Genomic DNA, 17206 nt, shown 5'->3' with positions numbered 1-17206 from the left:
TTATCGATTGTAATTCTTAAGAGTATATTATTATAGGACATTTTCTCTATGATAATAATACTTATTTATATAGCGCCTTGTATGACTATAAATAACCACTCTAAAGCGCTGCACACAATAAAAATGATACAGCATTTTATAAAAGTAGTAAAAGGAAATTACAATAGCATTAAGACTGATAATATTAAAACTATGCTAGCAAAACATCAATAATGTGAAGTAAAATTACTGAAATTTAAACCATGCTGTGCATTAAGAAAGTTCCACGCCGTACAATCAAATGATATAAAATATGTAGTTTTTAAAATAAATATACACTTGAAAAACTCATGTTAAAACTTATGGTAATGAAACCATAAAAATTCAACCACCTATAATACTAATAATATACAAGTCTAAAGAGATGTTTTTAAATGTTTTTTAAAAGTGTTCAAATTATGAGCGCCTGTTTCCGTATGTGGAGGTTCGACATCTAGGTCTAACTAATGTCAGTGAATTTTCAGATCTTAGGGAACGATTTGGTTGCATGGTAAACAGTGATCACCTTTTCCAAGTATTTTGGTGCCATTTTATGAATCACTTTATATGAGTAGAGGAGAATTTTGTATTGGATGCGCTTGTCGATAGGAAGCCAATGAAAGGTGAAGATAACGAACAGTGACCAATTTCACAACCAGACCAAAACACAACGACCACAGAATCCGCGAAACGCTTACCCCAATCGAGACCACCGAAACCCCCGCACCATCAACCCGCCCGCCAGCAGCCCGCCTCGACCAAAAACCCGACCACACGCAAAACAAGCCCTTGCGCATCGAACCAGCCGAGAGACACAAACACCACACACAGGCGACAAGGGAACATTGCCACACAAACACGGGATGTTGACGATGTAGAAGCCAAAACCATCCCGTCTGTCACACAGTCGAGCCGTCAGTTTGCCGTTAATGTCTACTTTCAATAAAATATCTAAGTATGAAGCAGAAGTGGACAAGATCAGCACTGGAGTTATGTGACCACTTCTCTTGGTACGAGTGAAGATTCGTGCTGCCATATTCTGTATCCGCTGCAGTTTTGCCTGGTCGGTTGTATTGATACCGGAAAGAGCATTGGCGTAGTCGAGCGGAGATATCACGAGGGCACATACTAAGGTCTTGGACACATCTTCTATGATGAGCGACCGTATTCGTCCGATAATAGATGAGATTTGCTTATTTGCTTTTCCATGCAAAGTGTCTCATCAAACCATATACCTAGATTCTTCACAAACGGGTGCTTCACTGATAATAGTGTCGCCAAAGTAGTCAAAATCAGTGTGCCAAGAACGGACTAACAATAGGTATGTATACATTTTTACTCATAAAATTACCCCTGTGTGTGTCTCTGTCTAAATATTCGTTAATAGATTTTTTAATCTAAAAATGAAATACAGAAAGTTCACCATCATATATGATAGATTTAATAGATCTGAAAATCTTGACTTTCACATTTCGTTCGGAGGAAACATAACTGAGGCCGATTGTGTGAAAAATCTTGGGACAATTTTTGACAAGTCACTTACTTTGGACAAGCAGTATAGTTCCGTTGCAAGATCATACTACATGCATATCCATCGGATAGGTAGCATTAATCGTCCATTCATCTCTGAGGTTGCATGCAAGATATTTGTGAACTCTTTGGTAACACCGATATTAGATTATGGAAATGTCCTACTATATGGAGTGAACAAGCAATACACGAACAAACTTCAGCGTGTACAGAACACTGCTGCCAGAGTGGTGATGCGGACAGGAAAATACGAACACATTACGTCTGTTCTGATCCAATTGCATTGGCTTCCAGTCGAGTATCGTATTCAATACAAACTATTGTTGTATATTTACAAGTGTCTTCACAACCTGGCTCCTAGATATTTGTCAGAACTGATAACACCATACACACTGACGAGATTGCTAAGATCGGAACCAGCCTGTCTGGTTATAGTCCCTGTAACCACGACAAAAACTTATGGAGAGAGGAGGTTTGACATGGCGGCAGCGACACTCTGGAACGGTCTGCAATTTGGACTTAGAAATGTGAAGAAACTCAACTGTTATAAAAAAAAATTTAAAGACCCACCTATTTCGTCTTGCTTTTATTGTGTGGTCTGTGATTCTATTTTTTATGTGTATTTATTACTTTTTCCCTAAAACATTTATGCCAATAGTGTTTTAGCTTTTGACTTAACATTTTAGAGTACTTTTTAGATACTTAGCATTGTGTTCTACAAAAAAAACACTCTTACTATCAATCTTAATAATAATGTTTTATTTTGATAATTTTATAGATGCAAGATTTTGTGTCATACTGTCATTTAATTCCATTTAATTGTTGTTTTTGTTTTTATTGTTGCTTAGCTGCAATAATGTAGCCCTATCCAATTTTTTTTAATTCTGACGTTTTCGGGATAGGGCTACAATTCCATAGGATCTCCGTAATGGTGCAAAATAATTTTATGAATAACCGATAATAAACTCTGTATTAGTCCCAAATGTTGTTAACACCAAAAGGAGTACCAACTTTGTGCTCGGGTATGTCTAATAAAGGTGTTTTTCATTAAATACAATGTACAGCATGCAAAATTCTTCGTCTGCTCCGCCATGCTTGTTATCACGAGATCTCGTAGGTGGATCTAATGAAAAACCTAAACATTGACAATCAGCGCGAAAATGTAGTTACTCGAGCCACTTCGACAAAGAAAGGAAAATCATATTGTTGCAGAAAGAATTTACACTCTGCTGTTCGGTTTTTAACTTGATATTAAATTCAAACCTTTTCAATACCGACGAAATAGCTTTCGCCTCCATACTTGTCCATTGCTGTAAATACTACCTTATATGGCATATGCAAATGACTTGACAATCGGAAGTTGAAACTTCAGTACATCAAACATGGCGCACAAGTATGAATCGAGAAATTGGAATTTATCGAAATTGTTGAAAGCGGTAGAATAGAGCCTCACAAATCTTAAGTTGCAGGTTGTAAATTTATATATTGACTAAGAAACATAGAATATCATTTTATTTACATAAAGAAAGTCAGGAAATGTTTAGAATGAGCGCAAATGTTGCGGGAGTGAATCACTCCCGCATTTGCACCATTACGGAGATCCTAAGGAGTTGTAGCCCTCTCCCTAAAAAAAAAAAAAAAAAAAAAAAAATCAGAGAGGGCTACATTATTGCAGCTAATTGTTGCTGTTCTCACCGCTACCCTTGTTAAGCGCCCTAGAGTAATTTGTTTTATATAAGGCGATATATAAATTTTATTTTATTATTATATCATTATTATTAATACATATTCAGGACGCTTTAAAGTTTTGGATTTTTCATAAGTATTATTTGAAGCAAACCTTTGCATAGATTCGCTCTATAACATATCTAGAATATTTAATATATGCACACAAATGTCATGCGATGCTCTTACTTTTTCTGCAGGTATGTGGTGTAATAGATAATAATGTGCTAATAATGAGAATTACGGGTCATTCGGAATTGGGTCCCGTGTCGCGGCAGGCGTTGGCACGTTAAAAAACCCTAGTTAAGCATAAGTTTAAATCCTTCAAGGTATTTCACCAACAGCTGGTGACGTCTCAATATGAGTGAAAAATCCTCGACAGGAGGTAAAACAAACAATCAATCAAACAAATAAACTTTACAATGTTAACAATTTAATGGGTTTATTTTCTCTTCTTACAAATTTATTTTTAAAAAGTCATGACACTTCAATATCGAAGCAAAGATGGTCATAATAAATACATCAGTGGATGGAAGCATTGTAAATAAAGTACACACTCTTGCAATTTACACAAAAACCAGCGAGTAACATATCAATTTGGCAATGAATGGCTCCATATAATTCGAAATGGAATCCATCACTCTTTGTAATATGGCATATTATATGGATTATGGTTGAAATCTACCGAATTCAGGGAATTCTGCTTAACATTTTGTTCATCTTTATGTTCATGAACATTCTCGTTTTCAGGTGTGTTCTGCACATGCACATTTCCATTTTTGTAAAATTGCCCCACTTTCAGATACGGTCCTTGGTATCCTCTTTTCTCATGGGACTCACAACCTTTTTTCGGGAGTGAATATTTCACTCGTATTAGACTCTTTGCCTTTTCCATGTCTGACCATGTAATCAAAGCACATTTTGAAATAAGATTTCTGAGGCGTTTATCTTCGCAGGCGCAACGCTTGTTTGATTCCGCTAAAAATAGTGGAATGACCCTTTTTTTCATTTTTGACAATTGTTCATCAGAAATGTGACCAGAGAGGGCAGGCCACTCTTGGTAGATAAAATCACTGGACAGGACGAGGATAAGTCGACGGCTTTGCTTGATTGTGTGTTGAATCTCTCCACCATTATCTGAAAGTAGACCTATAAAACTTTATTCTTTATTGTCAATATCTCACCACCCAGTACATGTCGCATGACATTTACAGATACTACAACCTTAACATCACCATCAAAATCACCATGAACAGCAACATCAACAACATCATCGTCATTGATGGACACTCTTCAATGCTGGTCTTGCTGTGTGTACAAATATTTTAGCAGTATCCATATCTTAGCGCCTTTGGCGATGAACCAAAAGCACTAATTTATAGTTGCACTAAAATAAGAAAATATCTATCCAATTCCAAACACAGAATAAGAGCTTAATCATAATTAAGCCAAATAATGCATCAGGCCTCGAGACCATTGGATTACTTATATCTAGCATAGACTTTTTAAAAATAAAACTGCAGGTTTATAAAAAAAAATCAAATGCAAACATATTTGTTTATGAAAATCATTTCAAAAGTTAGCTGGATTTGAAATTTAGACTTAAGTCTTCTCAGATTATGGTCCTGAGGTCAGATCTTATTGTGCCAAATTTTATATGCTATAAAATGAATACACACAAACTGTATCTATTTTGTTGTATCTTCACAAACTTTATGTTTATATTCTTTTAGTTTGTAATATGGAGATATTTTAAATGGAGAGTTAACCAAGCATTATCGGTAGAAGTACCTATCTAACCTTTACAATTTCCTTCCAGTTTCACGGTGTAGCCACACTGTTGAAGATAGGGAGACAACGCGTCCTTAGCAACCTGTACGTCTTTGTCCGAACTGGCACTGTACATAATGATTGCGTCATACTCCATTCCATCTGCAAAGAAAGCCACATCATCAATCAAATCAAACAGAATAAGCATCTCAACACCATCTATCAAGTGGATCAGAATAAGCATCTCTACTGAATGGACATCTCTAAATTAGCATATAATGGAAAAGAATGGATTGCAATGGACATTACAGGAGAATGACCGGTATTGTCGTAATCTACTGTAGGACTGTTTGTTGTTTTACGTCCCATTTTATGATATTTTCACTCGTGTTGAGACGTCACCAATATTAGGTGAAATGCCACTAGGCTATGGCGCTTTAGCCACTAGTCTACGGCGCCTTAACCACTAGGCTCCGGGGCCTTAACCACTACGCTATGGCGCTTTAGTCACTAGGCTCCGGGGCCTTAACCACTACGCTATGGCGCTTTAGTCACTAGGCTCCGGGGCCTTAACCACTAGGGTCTGGCGCCTTAGCCACTAGTCTACGACACCTTAATCACTAGGCTCCGGGGCCTTAACTAGTAGTCTACGGCGCCTTAACCACTAGGGTCTGGTGCCTTAACCACTAGTCTACGGCGTCTTAACCACTAGGCTCCGGGACCTTAACTAGTAGTCTACGGCGTCTTAACCACTAGGCTCCGGGACCTTAACCAGTAGTCTACGGCGCCTTAACCACTAGACTCCGGGTCAATGATGAGATCTTCTTTGTAGTAAGTTTATTAATTTTCTCTTCGTAAGCCCTTTTTCTATAACAAAAATCTGTTTTTCAATGCAGCCTGCAAATGTCTTATTCAAATGTATGGAATCTTTTAAAAGGTTCTGACTGCCTTGAATATATTGCTCCATATTTTCCAGGGAAAACTGACTGTCAGTACATACAGCTTTCATTTACCAGTCCGCTTAATCGTTTTAAGGAGTCTGTTTGGTAGTAATTTATTCATGTAGGTAAATTGTATCTTGTTCTAACAGTTGTCGCCAGTCAGGTGTTTTATTAGTCAGCAAAAGTTCTCATTCATTACTTCTCCCGGAGGACTCGTGTCTAAACCATCTAAATCATGCACGTAATTCTGTAAGGAGATTAAAGTTCTCTGCAATCTTGCAGGTGTCGTTGTTGACATAAACATTATGGAAACCTCCAAGACACATTAACCTTATCACGTTTGTCTTTTACAAACATTAGGGATACTAATTTTACATGATTGTAGAAATACAACCTACCTGTGCCCGAAGTGAAATATGTTTTTTAAAGCTTTATTAAAATACGTTGCTTTTGTTTTTTAAATAATGCAAAGTACAACGATTTTATGAAATGAAATAATGAGATATACAGTGTATTGCATCAGTTTTGACGACTATACAATAGCGTGCGTTATGTATGAATATCGTTAATCCAATGTTAATTAAGAAATACATTTTAAGTTTTTAAAATACATGAGGAGATGAACTGCAACAATTCACGTCGGCGCACTGATACTGCGCTAAACATTCGTAATATGACACCGAAATGGAAAGTTGCAGGTCATACTCTCAAGTATTTTAACAAATGAAATTTACATTCCTCTTTTATTTCTCTTGGACAAAATAAAGATACTATATTCATCAAGATTCACACAGCTACAGCGCGTTCATGAGTAAATGGCTATCATTACAATTTTTAAAGATATCAAAGGCTAAATCATCGGAAATGTAAATAGTGTGTGATGTCCGTGGACGTACGGCGGGAAAGGGGTATTCTTACTGCTTATATTTTGTTTTTATTGCAGATCCGTGAATTGTTGTGATTTTTATAGTTAATCATGTTACGCACTTTTAATAAAAAAAAATTTTCATCGCAAAATTCAAATCTGATTGGGACCGATAGACAATTTTGTAATCTAATATTCAACTTTTTATGTTTTTGATAATTATCATTATGTGATGATGAATGTGCTACGTGCATATCACGACCATGAAAACCGCGGTTGCGTGTTATGGCAGGCGTTGACACGATAGAGAAGATAAGAGCACGCAACATGCATAGGTCTAAATCTGTGGCACTTCACCTACAGCTGGTGACTTTTCGACATAATGGAAAAATTCTCGAAGGGACGTAAAACAAACAGGACGAGTATCTACATCATTCGGACTGTTCCAGAACTGTGTCACGAGATGGGTGTCACGAGATGGGTGACATGGCGTGGTAGACGTTAAACAGGACGAGTATCCACATCATTCGGACTGTTCCAGAACTGTGTCACGAGATGGGTGTCACGAGATGGGTGACATGGCGTGGTAGACGTTAAACAGGACGAGTATCTACATCATTCGGACTGTTCCAGAACTGTGTCACGAGATGGGTGTCATGGCGTGGTAGACGTTAAATAGGACGAGTATTACATCATTCGGACTGTTCCAGAACTGTGTCACGAGTGAGTGTCATGGCGTGGTAGACATTTTACTTTGGTAACCCTTACATGAGCTGGATACTGCAATAATTTAAGTACATCCATATACAGATGTTTCTCGCTACATTCCCTTTCTGCTCGAATTCACCGGTAAATAATTATCTGTCACCACATGTACGGGATCAGTGCGTTACAGTAGTTGGTGAATGTTCGTTAAATTACGCGTACATGAAAAAAAAAAATTCTTTCTGCAAACAAATGCACTTCATTTCCAAACCATTTATTGTTAGTCATTTTATCTCAGTGTTAGTGCAGTTTAGATGGGAGAACTATCAATCTTAGACATGCGCACATTGAAACTTCCTCCTCCGAGGAAGCTTAGCGTTGCTCTCTCACTCTCTCACGTCCGCTTAAAGAACTTGCTACAAACAAATCGAACTTCCTGTTTTCAAATATTTCTATACAAAATGTGAATAAATATACAAAACACGTAAAATTAGCAACATTACAAACTGAATTAAGTCTATTTCATCACATTATTAGGCTAAGTGTTTACTGAGTATTTGTTTTTGAACATAGCTTTCCCATATAGAGACACTTTGTAATCATTTGAACTTTCCCAAATTGATAAAAAAAAATTGTTCTAGGTGCATCAACAAATACTCTACAGTTTAAGGAAAATTTCAAACATACCAGATTTAGTAAAAAAAATTGTATTTAAAAAAGTTAGATCTGAAACTCTTCGAAAGGACGTAGAATATTTTGTTTTGTTGCAGGTGTCTTAAATCGCCATCGCATACTATCACCCTTTACATCTTCCCCCTAATAGTGACGTACAGGTTAGCTTGTTACAAAACACCGTGTATTTTTTAATAATCATACCAATATTCTTGTTTTAATAGAGATCGTTGATAATTTTAACACTAATATTATAAATATCACAAGTCGCAAACACACACCGCATGGTTTAGCATATTCACTAAAAATCTCACACATTATTGCACATATCAAAAAACGATTGCATATTACAAAGTTTTACACGCCACAATCTTTATAATGTCGATACATATAATTACTAATCAATCGGTACCCCTTGCCTTTTACTACCTAGTAAAGGGCGATGGGTTCCGATTGTACTAGTATATGTATGTAGTAGACCTTTTGCGTTCTGAAGCATATATTTATAGACTATAGACTAAGAGATTTTACTTCGTGTACATGTAATATAATTGATGCTTACCAAATGAAAGGTAATCAAAGTTAACCGCTTCTGTTCTTTAAATAGATTCCTCATTAAAGTATCCTAGCACACATCTAATTTGAATGTCTGTCGTCTCATCAAACATCGATTAAACTGAATTTAGGTGTAAGACAAAATGGGTCTTTTTTTTTTTTTTCGAGATGAACAAAGTAATACATGTACATGAATAAACTACCATAGAGGATTTTTCTTTTTACTCATTAAAGCAGGTAGATCAATATTCTAGTTGATCTTCCCTGGAGAAGCCATCATTTCACAAACGTCTGACAGTGAGTGCTTTCTAGACAGCGAAGACGTCCATCTATCATGTTTATCTCACTCCAGGGTGAGAGAAAACATATCAGTAAAAAACAAAATAATTCGTCATAAAACTGAAATACTGCTCTACACTTCTTGTAAAGCCGGATGAGAAGTATCAAAAGCGAGATTTCAATCAGTCATTTCTTATTGTATTTAGAGAAATTCAATGCAGTTCATCATTTGAATATTGTAATTTGATTGGCCGAAAAAAGGTTTGCAATGATATATGCGAGACTGAATTACGAGGAAATGAATAGCCATGAAGATTCAAACATTAATGTGTTGAATTTGAAGGAGAAAGCCATTAATAATTTCGAAAAAGCTGTTAAAAAGATTTGATGACAGGTTGTACGAATATAAATAGAATCCACTGATGATTCAGAATATTGTTGCGCATACAATTGATTCCAGATGATAAAATACTACACATATTTCGTGATACTTAATTTCTTTGTAGGCAGGGGACCTCAATAGGACAGAGAACTTAACAAAAGCAGGTTAAAGGAACGAGAACTTAACAAAAGCAGGTTAAAGGAACAAGAGCTTAACAAAAGCAGGTTAAAAGAACGAGAGCTTAATAAAATCTGGTTAAAGGAACGAGAACTTAACAAACCTGGTTAAAGGAACGAGAACTTAACAAAAGCAGGTTAAAGGAACGAGAACTTAACAAAAAGCAGGTTAAAGGAACGAGAACTTAACAAAAGCAGGTTAAAGGATCGAGAGCTTAACAAAAGCAGGTTAAAGGAACGAAAGTTTAATAAAAGCAGGTTAAAGGAATGATAACTTGACAAAAACAGGTTAAAGGAACGAGAGCTTAGCAAAAACAGGTTAATTAAAGGAAGGATAACTGAACAAAACTAGGTTAAAGCAACGGGAGCTTAACAAAAGTAGGTTAAAGGAACGGGAGCTTAACAAAGGAGGGTTAAACTAATGAGAACTTCAGTGCGCAACGTATCTGAACGTACAGGCCTCTACGAAAGGCGAAGATAACGAACAATGATCAATCTCGTAACTCCTATAAGCAATACAAAATAGAGATTTAGGCAACCACGGACCCCTGGATATACCAGAGGTGGGATCATAAGCATAGGAGGATTTTTTTCTTCTCACGTAGAAGTTTTTGAATAATTTCTGCTTCATATGAATATAAAAACAAGTCAACTAACAAAGGAGCACAATTCATACCCATGGGAATTCCAGCAGACTGTTGGAAGACCTGATCACCAAAGACTACGAAGATATTGTCAATGAGGAACTCCAGCATATTTTTTTTTATTTCAACTTCAGAGTACTTGTGCGTGGAATCAGAGTGATGTTTAACTAAGTAATTTTTTGGATGACTGATCACTAGATATGAATATTTGCGTTTTCCATTTTTGTTGAAGAAGCATCTGTCTATGATATCAAACATTCTAGTCTTTAATTTATCGTGAGGAATGGTCGTGTAAAGTGTTGAAACGTCATACGTTTTTATGTTGTTGATTCGAGAAAAGTTATGCAATTTCAAATTTACTAAAAGTTCTTTAGAATTTTTTTTAGAATACACATTTGAATTACACCACTTCTGGCATATGTAGTCGCACATTACGTTTGAAGTTTCTCCGTCACAGCTGTTAATACTTTCGTGAGGAGCGTTTTGTATTCTCTTGGATTTATTTATTTTACGACAGATGCTGCAGTTCCATTAAAGGGATACTGGGATACATTTTTAAAAAATATTCGTTTTCGTTAAAATGTCCATGTTATTATCATTAAAATGGTGTTTGTACAAATTTTAGGTAGAAAGAATATAAAACGCCGAGCATGGTTTTAGATGTAGCTTGAAGAGAACATTTAAAAATGCGAAAAGTTCTTCTGACAGGTGTTGACAAATAATTATTATTTCAAATGGGAAGTTCTATGTTAAACACAATACTTCACAAAATATAGGTACATCCTTCAGCATTTATGGTCTTTTTATAACCCAGAAACCACATGGATTATAAAAAGGCGCGTGATTATTCAAATCACGGAGTTATAATAACGCTCTCCTGAACATTGATAGCACAAAAAGGATTCCTGTGTACAGATGTATACTATTGTTTTTCTATCAAAACTGTGAAGACTTTTTGATGAATTACGTGTTTTTCTGTACTTTTAAAAAGAGAGAGAGAAACTGCACAACAGTAATACAAATACGGTATAAGAAAAGCAGGAGGCCTAAACAAAGTTTATTGTTCAAATCAATTTTTTTTTTTATCTTGGACTGGTTTATTCTAGTAGATTTAAAGTAGGAATGTGTTTCAACCATGCAAATTTGTTTTGACAGATATAAAATCATCATTGAAATGATAAGTTGATTATCAGATTAAGATATAAGTAAACAACGGAAATAATCACATTAATTATTCATATTCAAAATATATCTCGCTAAAATAAATTCTGTAAATTGTTTGACTTACCGTTCTGTTCATCAGGTTGAGAAAAATGCATGATTTTCATGATAAAGACGGATCCTCGGCGCCAGAGGAAGTAAGGCACCAGCACCACACCGACCAATAGTAGGACAAGAATCAGGGCACAGATACCCAACATCAAGGCCCGCCAATCAGAGGAGGGGTCAGCCACCCGTTCCCCAGGGTCAACTAAAACGGACCAAAAGGAACAGAGTGATAAAACCATTTTAGCTTGAATTGCATTCGAGAGATTTTCAGCAAATATGAAAGCAGAGTTTGGGGAGACTTTGTTTTGTAAGGCGTGTTAGATAATGAGAGACACTTACCCTCATTTGTTGTCACATTGCAAAATTCTCCAGAATGCCCCAACTGGCAACTACAAAATTCGTTACCATTGTTCACAACACAGTTTCCGAACTCCCCGCAGTCACGACAACACTGGAATTGGCAATGAACCCCGCTAGCGTGCTGGTCGCAGACACACTCGTATTCTGAACGCAGTGGAGAACCTACATTAACCGGCTTTTTATTACAAATGCCGTACTTGCATGTTAATGCATCTAAACATTTTCTATCAGACAATGGACGTAATATGTAGTCTTCCGCGCAGACGTCACGAGCTTTGAAGACTGTTTTCGGAGTGGTAATGGGTATGGTGACAGAACAGAACAACCCGCCGAATCCTACATCACAGACACAGCTGATCCCACTTGTACCTCTGCAATACCCGTGAATACACTCGAACGTTGGAGCACAGAGACGTTCAGAAATTGGTCTAAGGGCCATTCCCGCGGGAGATTTTGTTTGTTCTGTGACTTTTTTTGTAGTGCTGGGACTTTCACAAATCACATCACATGACGACGTCTCGCTGCATGATACACCACTTCCACAAGAAGAGCAGTCTAGCCGGGAACATCTGTCACCTGTCCAATGCTTATCGCAGACACATCTTTGATTTCCATCCGTGTTATTGCAATATCCATGTAGACACCGAAATGGAAAACACTCCCGTTCCTCCAGCGGTCGCAGTCGACAATCATCGCTGTTGGATTGGAGATTCGCAGATGCTTCATCATCATTCAGAATTTGCTCACATCTTTTCCCGGCAAAGCCCGGCAAACAGTCACATTTAATGGGGCTGCATGTAGAGTCATCCTGGCTACACTTTCCGCCATTCCTACAGTAATCCTTGCACGGCTCAAACAAACACTTTTTATTGGCAGGTTTCTTTCCGAACCAACATTTTACTTCAGGAAAAACCAAAGTCAACAAAACACAGATAACAAAGCATACTTTCTTCATTGTCCTCAATTTGCGCGTTAAGAAAAATGAGAATAATTAAAACAAACCCTCGTTACATCTTTCCATCTATCTCTCTGGTACGCAGATCCGCTTGTTTGGCTTTATTATATATTTATTTACAATTCGACGCGCATCACTGATCCGTGTATTCACAGAGTAGATTCCTGTTCCAGTGGTGCAAGACGCGTTACACTCTCCAAACACAAATGATAGATTAAAAGTTCGTTGAAACGTCTCCTTTAAGAAAACATCGACAAATATTATGGCACCAGAAATCTACAGTTAGATGATGTAAGCTCCCAAAGATAAGTTGATAAAATGCACGATGTGACCTATGAATGAACAACAAAAGAGCCCTGCATGACATACAAAACCGAGCAAGCGTGACGGAGTAAGGAATGCATAGGTGGGAGACTTTCTCGCTAACTGTCATGTACGGTTTGTCCATTGAGACATTTACAGTCCAGCAGTAATGTGTACTTTTGTTCAACAATTTAAAAAATTCTGAAAATTACCAATTATTCAAGAACAGAATTACCCGTGCTTTGGAATACGAGCAATTGGGAAAATGGGCGGTGCTGTCTTCAAGCCTCAAGACCATAAACTGAGAATAGACTAAGTCTAAATTTCAAATCCAGCTAATTTTTGAAATAATTTTCATAAACAAATAACATTTTTAGCATATGTTTTCATTTGAATTTTTTTTTTAAACCTGCAGTTTTTTAAAAATCTATGCTAGATAAATCTTAAGATATAAGTAATCAAAATTTTGACTTAAGTCTATTCTCAGTTTATGGTCTTGAGGCCAGAATTATATTAAAGAAACATTTGAATATCCGTGCATTTATTAAAGATATATGTATTATTCAAATATCCGTGCATTTATCAAGAGTACCAAAGTATTATTCGAATATCCGTGCATGAATTCTGAATACTAATATATTGTTCGAATATCCGCTCACGTATTAAGTACATCAACGTATTATTCGAATATTCACGCATTTATTAAGGATAAGTATTATTCGAATTTCCGTGTATCTCTAAGGATACCAAAGGATTATCCGAATATTTGTGCATTTCCGAAGTATACTGAAGTATTATCCTTGCTTTTTTAAAGTATACCTAAGCTTTATTTGAATACCCTTGCAATTATTAGATATATATATATATATATAATGTTAGACTGTTCTTGGCACACTGATTTTGACTGCAGATAACTCCGTTTACCTGATTGGGGCTCACGACGGGTGTGACCGGTCGACAGGAATGCATACTCCTCCTAGGCACCTGATCCCACCTCTGGTATATCCAGGGGTCCGTGTTTCCCAACTCTCTATTTTGTATTGCTTATTTGGAGCTATGAAATTGATTAATGTTTGTTATCTTTGCCTTTCATATACCAAAGCATTACATGTATTTGAATATCCGTGCATATAAGTATTATCTAATTATCCGTGCATTTATTAAGTATACTAAAGTATTATTTGAATATCCGTGCATTTATCAAGGGCACCAAAGAATAATTTGTATATCTGAGTATTTACATATTATTTATTCAGGATACTACTGTCTAATTTGTATATCTGTGTATTTACATACATTTATTAAGAATAAAGTAGTATTGTAAAGGACCAGGCGTAAGTATAAAGATATGGCGGACGACTAATTGCTATTAATGAATTAGATAGAGAGACGATAAAGAGGATATATTTATGAAAGTCTATTGTGAAATGTCATTCTTAACGCGATAAATCATAATTAAAAATGTACTTTAAAATAATGTAAGGACATATTTCATGAAATGACAAAGTTTATTTTCAGAGATAATATGACTTGACATATTTGATAAAATTTCATAATATACCTTGACGTATTTTATAAATTCAGACTTCTGTGATCCTTAGAGACAATGAAAAAAAATTAGAAATATATTTGATTTTTCTTTCTCGGGGTCTCTAGTTACATGTGTTCTTAAGATTTTCTTTCAAAACTTTAATTTCACTCCGAAACATTCTTTCGCAGCCGTGTGTCAAACTATCTTACAAATTGTTTAAATAACTTTTTTATAACTATAAAACATTTAAGAGACCAATATGTTGTACATCTCGGCGTTTTTCGTGAATTACTGACGCACATTCGTCCTTGCTGTCAGTGTCATTTGATTTTGAAATACCACACAAAAACATTTTGTAATCCCAAATATTGTGTGACAGTTTGTCGATAAAACGGACAATAACTGCTCTTCGTTAAGACATTAACATCTTCAACATCTAAGCGAATTTTATTTTTTAACATCCAGTGGAGTATGCAACGATTATTCACGCAATTCTTTACAGGATGACACATACGTTTTGAGACAGACCTGTAGATACGAACGAGTCAAAGGTGCGTTTCCTTCCCACCTTTCGGGGAAAAAATATAACAAAGTAAATCAGTGATTTATACATAAGAATTACTACCTTACTCAGACAGTCCACTCCTTCACAAAAATTCTCATAATGTTACCATGTTTTTTTTCCAAAGGAGAATAAATGATTAAAGGTTTATTTCAATTTTACGACAATAACATCTTGATAAGGAAAATATTGGACAAGATGTTTTCGTCATTTAATCAAACATTTTAGAACTTTGTATAATGTCGATTGTATGATGTGCATGCCATGTTACATAATAAATTCGAAGGATAATGTGAAAAGGTTGCAAAACAAAACTATAGTTACAAGTATCAAGTTAAGATATGTATGCGATTTTTCAAACATGGAAAAATTCAACATTGAAAAATTCCCAATATCCAGAAATGTCGATGATTTTCCCCAGTTCAATAGGGCTTAAGGTATCTTTTAAAATTGATGTGAAAAATACTGTAAATAAATGAGAATTTGGTCAGAGTATCCTCCCTCCTCAACTCTTTCCCCATATGAAATTGCTGCCAACAGCCGCAATGAAGTCTCAGATATAACTATATATTTATATGTATATAAACGGAAACATTATGTGTGTTTAAAGTGTGTTATAGTACATATCGCTGTATTACTTTACAATAAGGCTATTATCACATATTATTAAAAGTAGGACATATGCGAGACCAATCCCAAAACTTTAAACAGATAGCTCCAAAAATCAAGCATCTGGAAACTAAAAGGGTAGTTACAAAAAAAAAAAAAGGATGAAGACTAATTTGATGAAGTACAGATGTATCTAGTGAACTCTGCTAATGTAATTTTCTATATAAGTATTTAAACATTATGCTAAAGTAGTACCAAGTCAAGGCTGTTCTTGTCAACTGACAATATTACCCATAAATTTTAGACCTCAACATCTAAACGTAATTTTTGTTGGAAATACATAAATTATTCATAATTCTGCAAGCATCACATTATACTAATTTATGAGAGCAATTCATGAGAGCAGCAAATCGTAGATCTATGGTATTTTCATAATTTTGACCTTTCATCGTTCTTATCTGTCAACGTCAAGAGATTCAAAATTCAAACTGCGAATCACGGTGTCCTCCGACATACGGGCAATTGTAGGTCACAATCAGATCACTCATCAGATATTAACTATTCAAATCTACCAATTCTCAAAAAGCAAGCGTTTGGGAATCAAAATTGCAGAGACTAAATTCACTACATACATGTAATTGGTTCTAAACACGTGAATTGCGTGGTCGGTGTCTAATTCACTACATAATTTGTTCTACACACGTGTATTGCGTGGTCGGTATCTAATTCACTACATAATTGGTTCTACACACGTGTATTGCGTGGTCGGTGTCTAATTCACTACATAATTGGTCTACACACGTGTATCTCTTTAAAAGAATGTTTCTTTCATTTGAAATCGCAAATTGAACTCACCAAAGTGACAAAAGTTCAGCAAAGCTAACAGAATCTAATTTGATTTATCATTTCCAAAAAATGGTAATTCTCAAAATGAATAGCGATAACCGTTCAACTTTTTACTAGTTTTTAAATCGAGGTAAGCTACTGACAAACAAGTTAATGGTACAGGGATTTCAACAGTCTCGATTGAAGTCAGCATTTCGCAAATTCTATGGTTGTTATAACGATTTAGTTCGTCAATACAACCTCGCATTGGGTCAAATGCTGTCTGACGTGTTTCATGCCGATTGTTAAGCCGTTCTTGGCACACTGATTTTGACTGCGGATAACTCCGTTTACCTGATCAGGATATAGGGCTCACGGCGGGTGTGACCGGTCAACAGGGGATGCTTACTCCTCCTAGGCACCTGATCCCACCTCTGGTGTGTCCAGGGGCCCGTGTTTGCCCAACTATCTATTTTTGTATTGCTTATAGGAGTTATGAGATTGATCACTGTTCGTTATCTTCACCTTGC

General features: G+C 36.0%; 1 protein-coding gene across 2 annotated transcripts; it reads right to left on the bottom strand.

Moving 5' to 3' along the window:
- Positions 1-3689: 3689 nt before the first annotated feature.
- On the bottom strand, positions 3690-13202 carry LOC125683445 (delta-like protein D). Of its 2 annotated transcripts, none has more exons than XM_048924588.2 (4): positions 11871-13202; positions 11551-11733; positions 5074-5205; positions 3690-4410 (listed from the first exon to the last, which is right to left on the bottom strand). In XM_048924588.2, the coding sequence occupies exons 1-4, from the start codon at positions 12844-12846 to the stop codon at positions 3911-3913; spliced, it is 1791 nt and encodes a 596-aa protein (XP_048780545.2). In that variant the 5' UTR covers positions 12847-13202; the 3' UTR covers positions 3690-3910. The 2 variants fall into 2 exon arrangements, with proteins under 2 accessions (XP_048780545.2, XP_048780544.2); XM_048924587.2 differs by having other exon boundaries at positions 3690-4422; positions 11871-13190.
- Positions 13203-17206: the final 4004 nt, after the last annotated feature.

The sequence above is a fragment of the Ostrea edulis genome, chromosome 6 (genome assembly GCF_947568905.1).
Source record: "Ostrea edulis chromosome 6, xbOstEdul1.1, whole genome shotgun sequence".
Classification (NCBI taxonomy): Eukaryota; Metazoa; Mollusca; class Bivalvia; order Ostreida; family Ostreidae; genus Ostrea; species Ostrea edulis.
The sequence above is the reverse complement of the archived record's forward strand: the minus strand, read 5'-3'. Positions and strand labels throughout refer to the sequence as shown.